The sequence below is a fragment of the Gekko japonicus genome, unplaced genomic scaffold, assembly GCF_001447785.1.
Source record: "Gekko japonicus isolate JY-2015 unplaced genomic scaffold, Gekko_japonicus_V1.1 scaffold211, whole genome shotgun sequence".
Taxonomy (NCBI): Eukaryota; Metazoa; Chordata; class Lepidosauria; order Squamata; family Gekkonidae; genus Gekko; species Gekko japonicus.
In genome coordinates, this window is record NW_015164187.1 from 1,101,438 (window position 1) to 1,112,115 (window position 10,678).

The 10,678-nt window shown below is 39.8% G+C and overlaps 1 protein-coding gene across 1 annotated transcript in view; it reads right to left on the minus strand.

Annotated features, from left to right (window-relative positions):
• Positions 1-10,678, minus strand: part of RBM12 (RNA binding motif protein 12) — a 60,812-nt gene that overhangs the window by 18,558 nt on the left and 31,576 nt on the right. The window contains 4 exon segments of the mRNA XM_015408220.1: positions 798-869; positions 1,691-1,765; positions 2,645-2,824; positions 4,791-4,919. Coding sequence (XP_015263706.1) covers positions 798-869; positions 1,691-1,765; positions 2,645-2,824; positions 4,791-4,919 — 456 coding nt within the window.

The following is a 10,678-nucleotide window of genomic DNA, read 5'->3' on the forward strand; positions in this document are numbered from 1 at the left end:
ATAGGCTTGCCAGTCCCCAGGTGGTGGCGGGGGATCCCCCAATTTCACAGGTTCCTGTCCGCTGTCAGCCTGCCGATCAGATGGAGGGCCCTTTAAATCTTGCAGGAGGGGAGGGATGGCACAGCTGCCAACTGCATGCCTGAACTCCAAGTGGCGAATCCAAGCGAGTTTGCAAAAAACCATTTAATGGGAAGGTTCCCTTTAAATGGTTTTGGAAGTGGGTGCCACCGGCGCCTTCCAAGGGGCTGCATCCCCAATGCAATGACATTACTGATGTGTGACATCATCGCATTGGGGACATCCCCTCCCCCTCCTGGAATGCCACCCAGAGCCCCCTGTCGGTGACAAGGTAGGACCTAGCAATCCTAGTCACAAGCAAATTGTTAGAACAGAATAAAACTTTGAGGTTTATCTCAGAGATGCTTTTTCTGCTGGTGGGGTGTGAGAACCAGTGTGACGTGATGCTTAGAGTGTCAGACTAGAATCTGGGAGACACAGATTCAAATCCCTACTCTGCCATGGAAGCTTGTTGGGTGACTTTGGCCCAGTCACTCACACTGAGATTAACCAAACTCACAGGCTTGTTGTGAGGATAAATGGGAGGAGATGAGAAACACGTAAGTTGCTTTGGGTCCTTCTCCATTGGGGTGAAAGGTGGGGTATAAATGAAGTAAATTTTAAAAGTTACTTATTATGGGTTTGCCTCTGAGAAGAAATCTAAGAGATGAGAACTACAGTAGTTTTCAGTTGATATACTGACTGCAGGGGTAAAAAGTTACATTCTTGACATCAGTTACCTTTTTGTCCAAATTCCGAGCTTCAACTTCCATAGATACAACCCTGGTGTCCTTAATCTCGTCTGCAGAAATCTGAAGAAAATGTTTTCTTAACACTTTTTCAGAAAATATTTTTTAAATAATGCATCATTTGCAGCACAAAATATTTGTTCAAAGTATTCAAAAATGCAATTTATAACCAAACATATCAATGTACTTCACAATAAATGTAACAAAGGGAAGCATTTCTAAACTGGACATAAGAAAATTCAAACAATGGCAGAAAAGGTACTAGGAACACCATTTGAGGTATTTCCTTGGCAGTATTTCTGGAAGGTTGGGTCTTCTCTATGTACAGTGATGGAAAGGGTGTGTTTTTTAAAAAATAAGGTTTTATCCAAATGGCGAAGCCACAGACATTAAAGAATATTACAAGCAACTTCTGGAAATGCTGTGATCTTAAAGAAAACTAGAATTACTGGGTGCAGTGTCTACATGTTATACATACTGGCCTGCATTCAATCATGTTTGCACAGAACACTGAATTTCTTATGTTGCTCTCTGTTCCTGCAGCCCCTTCAGACCACAGGAAAAATCAGTGTGAGACCTATGAGGTACCATAGGTGAGGTGCTAAGGGAGGAGAGGGAAGAGGGTGAAATCACTCTGTCTTTTGCAAGCACAGTTTCACTGACAGAAGAAAAAGTAGGACAACTGGAAGGAGATGTAGAAATGGAGAGTAACACAGAAAAAAGACTGCATGCCTTTAATGCATGCATGATTGGATACTGGCCACTGGGTTGTATCCAGAGGTGCTCTTCTGTCAGCCAAATGAAACTTGTGCTAGCAAAGTGGAGTAGCAATAAAAATTTACTTCTTAAATGCATTCATAAGTTATAAACATTAGAGTTTTTACCGTAATGGTGCCTTTTCCTGCAGGTTTTCCTTTCTTTAATTCTAAAGGTCGAATTATTGTTTTGCTTGACACGATCTACAGACCAAAGAAAAAAAATGTACAAGTTAGGAAAGCCACAAGAAAAAAAAAGTAGTACAGTTACCTTATGAGGTTTTAAAATGCGGGTCTGAGATTCATTAGCCTTTCCCAATATACAAAGCTATCTTCTTAAGACATCTTAAACTCCAAGGCAGACATTTAACCATAAAGCAGCTGTCTATTAACATACACTCAACATAGCAGATTAAGATCATACACTAATGTAGCATTACATCACACTGTGAACCTGATCAGGCTTCAGTTTGCACTGGTGTGTGAATGCAGGTGGCTGGAGCATTAGAACTTATTCTTCTCATAAACAGGGATTCTATACCTCAATTTAACCTCAGTTTAGAATCCTGGTTTGCAGGGAGTAAACAAATACCAAGTGGCCCAATAGACTTCAATTGTCATGGCAAACTGCAGTCTGATCAAACTGGAAAGTGTTAATCAGGTTCTGCTCACACCAGAGCAGGAGGAACAGGAACAAACAAGCAGAGCAAACAAGTTGTCCACATGCCCGATGCCAACAAATCTCTGTTAAATCTCTGTCATGCTATCTGAAGGTTTGCTTGCATTTTAAGGATGAGATTGAGAATAATACTGTCAGGGAATTAGTTGCATAGGAACAATCATATCGACACAGGTAAGTGGTTTAAAGCTGCTAACCACTTCTGCCTGTCACATCCAAGCTAACATCCTTGCAATCAATAAGGCCCAGGGAGTCTGCACCCAAAAAGGAAGAGAAATGTACAACTACTGTCCTTAACTTTCTAAAAGCTCCTGGTTCTTCAGTTTCTGTTTTCACATATAGGACTTAACTATATAAAAAAAGTATACAAGCTAACCCAGTGCATGGAATGATTTTTCCAATACCTGTCCCAATGTGCACTCAACCCCTCCAAGATAGTCATCATCACTTAAGTCATAAGATTTGTTATCAATGTCATATACTCCAAGTTTCAGATTCTGCACTTTTTCAAAATAATAATCAATCAGCAGCTTTTTTGAAAACTGAGGATTCTGGCAATTCTTTATTTTCTCAGTTCGATCCAACTGTGGCAAGAACAAAGATGAGGAAAAATCTTGATTAGTAACCACATTTTCTCATAGGATACATCCAATCAGGTTTATACACTTCTAAACCATATTGATTTCAATGGGAGAGATGTAAGCTTTAGCTGAATATTTAGCTTTAGCTGGCTCGTACACTGACTTTTTTACTCTATAGGTTTTCATAGGAATAATAATTTATGACTAACAGTAAGCCAAAATTTTAAACATTTAAATCTCATTTAAAATCAATGGAAATCTGAAAATGCTTGACTTTGTTTCAACTGCGCTCTGGTTTACTAAATTCAATTCACGTTTTTACATGTGCTTATAATTGCAGTGACAGGCTTCATTTAACAATATGCATTAATTCACAGGAAAATTAATCTTGAGGTATCAATAATGATAACAGCAAATGTCTAATATACCCAAAAATATACATCCTCATTCTCTTCATCCAATTAATGCTTTGCAAGTCTATAAAGAACCTTATATGTAAATGAGGTTTTAAATAAACCCATTAATGTTGCACATATCATTATTATGTCTTCCAGTGAAGATGGCTGTTCCCTCAATATATGTCATTAGGAGAACCAGAACAGTCATTAGAAGTTCACTGTTAACAACTTAAACTGGGTCTAGTCATTTCAATACTATTTTCTGAGCATTACTGGCATTGAAGATGGCTCTTAACTGGAGCTCGACCTCCAGCTTCTAATGCAATAATTTCTGAAACTCTACTCAGGGGTGTCAAACATATGGCCTGTGGGCCAGAACCGGCTCATCCAGGGGTCTTATCCAACCCATGAGCAACTGGTCATTACCTTCATTGCCAGATGACAGAGGCTATGCATTATGTCCCTGTATACTGTCCCAGTGCTAATGAGTAGTGAGCGGTGGATGTGGGAGGGTAAGCATCAGGGAAATATTTTAAGGAAATACTGCAAGAGTGTTAATGTTTTAAGCATATTTGTATTTTTAGTAAAAACAACGAACTGGAGATACACAGTAAGGAATGGCATTAAGAACAAAACTGTGTACAAAATAATTCACCAAACTTATTTTTAGTAAAGCAAAAAACCCAAACATCGGGCATTAACCAACCAAACTGACATCAAATTTAGTCTTCAAGATAGGAGTAATGTAGCAGTTGCCACTTCTCCTAACTGTACTTTGTGCAATGAGGTTGCTTTAATATGTCCCCAATTTCAGTTTAATAGAACTGTTTTATCTCAGTTCTACACAATCAATTTTACAGAAGTTTCTTTTAACTGTAGCAATTATTGAAATATAAATTTATCACACTAAAAATATTTCCATTGTAAAATTATATTTTCAGCATTTCAAATTTATATGTGTACTAAAGAGCACACTGAAGGTGCAGATGTTACAAAATTCCTGAAACTGGACAGGATCCACAGGACTGTCTGAGAGGATTCTTATCCCTTACCCCCACCAACCCTTTAAGAAATGACTTAGCACAAAATACGAAATTCAAAAGCTTCGAGATTTAAAAAGTTACACTGAGCAAAACATTTCTGTATTAGAAAGTACAAGCAAAATTAAAAGGAATTTTAATTCAGATAATTTATTAAATATGTTTAAAAGCCTGGGAATTGTCTCATTCTTTCATATTGTATTTTATTACCAGGTATTGTTCTTCTGCACTGCTCTGAAAGCCCCCACACCCCTACTCAATCACAACTGCCTAACGAGGACAACTGGCACACTTTAAAAAGAATGTGCTAATAATGTAAAGAGAAGACATTTTATGGTACCAGTCATTAAAGACTTGCAAATTTTCTATATCTGCCTAATAAAACATGAAATCACTCTTCAAACAAAAGGAGAAATGCTCCAAATCATATTCAAAAGTACTATGCAATAAAAGCACACATAATTCTATGTTGTAATTATAAAGAACTAGATCATCTACTGTTATTACAAAGTAGAACAAATAATTCCTTACTTCAGTCCATTGGTCTCCACCAACATTTTGTAGCAAGACACAGAGAGGATCAGATTTTGAGCCAACATCTTTATCAATGAGATTATCACAGTTTATGGACAGTTCCACCTTGGTCACGCAGTGAGCCATCTGTAAAACATTGAAAGATGTAAAGGGGAATGATGATCGCACGTATTTTGCATGCTAAAGATAATACAATGAAGCAAATTAAGTAGACGGAACCAGTAAGCCACCTAGCTGTTCACTGCCCAAGTACTTGAATTGGAGTCCCTGCCAAGACCCATGCTTATGGGCACCAATCACCTCTGCTCACACAATTCTTCAGACACTAAAAGTACTGCCACTTTAAGAGTGCTGGGAGGAATTACTGCTCTGCACACACCAATACAAAAGGCATCTAACAGCAAAATAATGTTTGCATCCATATTTTATGAGTCAACACACAAATACATTCCAACTGAATCTTGGAACTGACCAAAACCACAGCACACAGAAAGGCTCCAAATAGAGACCAAATGGCATGGAAGCAATGGAAGCATATTTTCAGCTTCTGCATATATAACTACCAGTTCATTGGGTTTAGAATAATACTCTCTGTTATTGGACAAATAGTTATTCAGTGCAGATCTGTGAAGATTAACAATGCTAAAGGGGTTTTTATATATAAAAAAGATATACAATCTGCAAAAGTAAGCCATACAAAAAAAAAAACCTGTAGCTCTTTCAAAGTTAAGAAACATTTACAGTAAACTAGGCTTGAATGCACCAAATTTTTCAAAATCAAGTATTCCTCACCACCTTTTTTTAAGAAACCTGTAGTACAACAAAGAATCACAGGATCATGTAGAAATTCTCTATCTCACTACCCAATTCGGTATGAGACAACAGCACAAACAGCTGTCCAATGGCTTAGATATTTCTCATTAGCAGTCCTCCAAACCAGAGTCACATCTACTCAAATAAAACACCCAACTGAGTCAGACTTGTATCCACACAATGAAATATCATCATGTGATCCTAACACAAACTGTCAAGTTGACTCTCAGCCAGTTTACATAAAAGAGGCTGTGCTAACATGTTGACAATATCTTGTACTATTACAATACCAGGAGGCTGCATTATGAAATGCAGAATAACTGAAAATCCACTATACTTTATTGTATTTATTTATTTTACAAAAATTTATACCCAGCCCTTTCCACCCTCATAAAGGCCACCAAGGGTGGCTAACAAATTAAAATAGGCATAAGATATTAAAACAGGCTTTAAGATATCACATCTTAAAGACCATTCAAGCTAACAAAAACATCATTAGAACAATGAAATCATTAAACAACAATTAAAATATTGGGCAGGAAGGAGGAATAATGTAGCGACAGTAGAAGCCATGAGCAAAAGATCCCCAGCAGAGATCAGATCTAACCATCTAATGTTACAGACTCCATGGTCTACATTCCCAGCATTCAAAGAACACAAACTGGGGAAGACACTATCAAGTGCAAATAATTATTTAGAAAATATATTGAAAAGATACATTAAATAATATCAAATATCCAGAATACATTATCTAATATGAAGACCAAAATAATACAATGACAAAAATTCAGGTTCAAAGTTTACACCAACAAAGGTTCAAAAATTCAGGTCCAAAGATTAAATACAGGTCCAAAGATTAACAAAGAGTCCAGCTTCAACTTCGTTTCAAAGGAAGACTTCATCAGAAGTGATTAACACCAAGTATTGTGAACTTATTTCTTATTATTCAGGTAAGTAGATAATTCTTTATGTTGCTATGTAGTTATCTGGGACTAGCCCTTCCATAGGTTTAGACACTTCTTATCAAAGGGCAGATCTTTGTAACAATGTGCTTTTTTTTAGTTTGGTTTGTTAAGCAGCCTTCCTAGCTTTTTTTTACCTGCCCACCTATAGCCCTTTCTTTAAGAGTTGTGGCTTGTGTGTTTTATAAAGCTACTTTTCTGATAATCCCTTCTCCAATTCCTTTTCTCCTCTGCCCATTTCATTAAACCTCCCTCACCCACCATTCCCCTAAAGGTCTCATTTCCCTGTCCATGCCCTATTGGACACCCTTCATTTAGCCATTTCCCACTTGCCTCTGTACTCTTGGCCCTTTAGCTTCCCCACATCCTGGGACCGCCACTGAGTCCTCAGGATGCCCGATGGTGGTTCTTTTACCCCTATGGACTGTAAGGTTTTAATCTCAATCAAAACAACATTCCTATCTGTTGCTGAAGCATCAACATTTTGTTGCTGACCAGCTTTGCTCTCAGAACAGCTAGAAAGTTCACAAGCATTCTATGCTCTCATACAAGCTCATCTAACCGTGCCAGAGGCATTACTACCACAATCTCAACATTGATTTGGCCAGAACTAACTCATTCATGACATATAATCATCATCAATGTTCTCTAACAAGACACCCAGGAAGTCACAATGCACATTTCATCTTCTGAGTAAACTTGAGGACAATCCTGTTATTCCTGTTCTACTGTTATAATACAAACATATATGTAATCCTCTGCACCTGCATTTTTGAACCAGCACAGGATGACAATGCCATAAAGAAATGGGTCTCTTTAGAAAAGTCTCAGTCAACAAATGCCACACTACAATAGCATTGTGTGAAAGTGCATGCCTGTCTGGCAATGCTAACTATACCACTCAGGAGAAAGGAGGAATTTTGAACTTTAGGAAGCAGAAGAGTGCTGGTTGTAAGGCAGTGGCCAGGCAAGAGGGTGAAGGTAACAAAGGTTTTGGAGAAGATGGAGAATGAGATATTTCTCACTCCCAGCTCCCTGTAACCAAAGCACCTAGCGTAACTCACAGATGTTTTATTTCCATGAAAATGGGGCCTGTTTGTGGTCAACCCCCCTAAAGGTGCAATCACATTCATCCCCTGCTCTCATTTGCCTTTTTCACCATCAAAACGTTTGGGTAGAAAATGTGGCATATTCCCTACGCCTGTCCCTGAATAAGAGTGTCTAGTCTCTTTAGAGGTATGGCAGAGCAGAACCAATGTAGGTTGATTTCAGACCCTGCTGAAACAACAACAGGCCCATGCATCCCTTTCAGAAAGCCTTTTGTTTGTTTCTTTGGCTAGTACAGGGGAGGCTGGAACTTTAGCTTCCCAGCTATGTTGTCGATTTCCAAGCTCACTGCAGAGAATGATGGGGAAATGTACATCGTAACAGAGTAGCAGGGCAGACTAAATGGCCCCATGAAAAAGCAGCATCTGTTCTGGCCCATTTTTACTACCCCCTGCCATTTGTCTACATGGGTACCTGTCTAACAGGTCCTGGAATCACAGAGTTGGAAGGGACCTCCAGGGTCATCAACCCCCTGCACAATGCAGGACATTCAGAAATACCTCCCCCTCCACACACTCCCAGTGACCCCTGCTCCATGCCCAGGTGGCAAAAAACCTCCAGGATTCCTGGCCAAACTGACCTGGAGAAAAAATGCTTCCTGACCCCAAAGTGGCGATCAGCATTTCCCTGGGTGTGTAAGAAAGGGCCAGAAGAACTAAACACTGATGCAACCCTTCCTGCCCTCCCTCTCTGCCTAAGTTCACAGAATCAGCATTGCTGACAGATGGCTATCCAGCCTCTGTTTAAAAACCTCCAAAGAAGGAGAGCCCACCACCTCCTGAGGAAGCCTGTTCCACTGAGGAACCACTCTATTGGGAAGTTCTTCCTAACGCTTAGCCAAAAACTCTTTTGATTTAATTCCAACCAGTTGGCTCTGATTCGACCTTCTGGTGCAACAGAAAACAACTCTGCGCCATCCTCTATATGACAGTCCTTCAAGATAAACTATGTCTGCAGCATCCCCCTGATCCAGCAAGATAGTAATTTGGAGAGGGAGAGGGAGAGGGAGGGAGAGAGAGTTTATTCTTTATGTTTCTGGAGAGGAAAAAGCCTGAGACCTTAGTTTACCAATTACATGAACAATCTGGAAAACAGCTGCATGGCAGAGTTGGTTGTCACCAAGCAGTTCTGGATCAGCTGCTCCTGAATGGTATTCAGGGTAATCCTGAGGCCCAAAAGACTGCCTTCCTTCCCTGAACCAGGCACTTTGCTCCCAAAGGAAACCCCAGATGTCTCTAGCCCCAAAATAAAATAGAAATAACTGGAGGGAAACGAACCACAGGCTTGACACAGGAATATACTTTCCTGTACAGCTCACTCATTCACACATTAACCTCTATCATTTGGAAAATTAGGGTTCCACAATGAAAAGCTGAGAACCTATCATCACTGTGGGCAAGAGACTCAGGAATGGGCCCACAAGTCTCCTACTGGCAGATGGAGCACTTACCTCACCTGGAAAAACATGGAGCAATAGAGTAGATGCTTGGGCCTAAAGTGTCTAAACCAGGGTATGACAGGGGAGGGGTTTGTGACCCTACTAAATTTAGGGAATAATCATACATTGATCATCATCATAATTTGTCAACAAATTTGGGTTGGTCTCATATCTTGTGTGTTTATTCAGAACTCCTGGTGAAGCTGAGAGTGAGAAGATACCAAGTGTAGCTCTTCTCCTTTTCAGCCTACATTATACACTTTACCTCTAAAAAGTGCCTTAGAACACCTTGGCTGCCACATTCTTTCTCCTCTCCTCAGACATATCTGCTATCCTTCACATATAACCTAGTTTACAGAGATGCAATGTCCCTCTTCCTCTGTTCACTTTTTTAAATCTATCCACTTTCCCAGTGGTGCTGAAACTGAAGCAACTCACTTCCCCAGTGCTGCTGAGACTGGAGGAACTCAAAACTCTCCAAGGCAAACCAAGAAGGAAGGAAAACTTACACTGTGCACTGTGGTTACAGCTACTGCTGATGGGAGGGGATGCTTGACCAGAACTCTGTTTGACTAGAACTCTCCTGTGCTAACAACATGGATTAGGGCAACACTTAGCAATAAAGCTAAGTAAATCCAACCCTTCCATCTCCAGTAGACCCCTCCGCTCAAGCTCTTGCCACAGATTTCTGGACATATTATGAACTACCACCATGCTGGTAAAGTTTGCACCACACAGAACAAGGCTGAATTCTCATATATTTTACAAAAATGCAAACACTTTTATGCCTCATATACCAGCACTGACATTGATGCATATACAAAAATTTGACAATAATGCCCAGAGGATCATGACATTGGGGGTTTAGTAAAGGTATACATGGTGATTTGAAAGCCTTGGAGAAAGGGCTGTGAACCTAATGAAAGAGGATATCTCATTTATAATCTCTCAAAATTCTGGTTCAGGACTGTCCCTTGAAGCATTCCTCCAGATTCTACTGAGGGACAATGTGAGCATCTTAATATACTCAGGACTTCCAGGTAACAAAGCACAAGAAGTCACAAGAATGTAATCTCTCCTAGTGTCTCCAAAATCCCAGAAGTTCCTTTCACGGTTCTGTGATGTCACAGAGGACCATACTACAAATCTTTGGAGGGCATAGTACGTATTCAGATCTGACCATGAAACTGGCCTTTATAAAAAAGCAGTTTCTCAAACCCTAACTAGGTCCACAAGGAAATTAGCTTTCCCAGAAAATAATTTCCCTTTAAGATGTACAATCTCCCTGTGATTTTCATAGCTGGGTACTCAGGTATGATAATATTCTAGGCTTGCATCCTATCACAGCATTCTGCTAATGCTTTACTCTGGCCGCAGTGCAGTTTGCATCCTCCTGCACTAGGACTTATGTTTGCACAAGGGCTCACTGAAAATCACTGATGTTATGCAAATGCAATTACCAGAGGTAGAGGAAGTGAACTGTGCTGCAGCCAGAGTAAGGAGTGTGTGGAGCGTGATCATATGATTCAAGCCCTACTGCTCATTTTTCTGGCCAAGCATAAGCA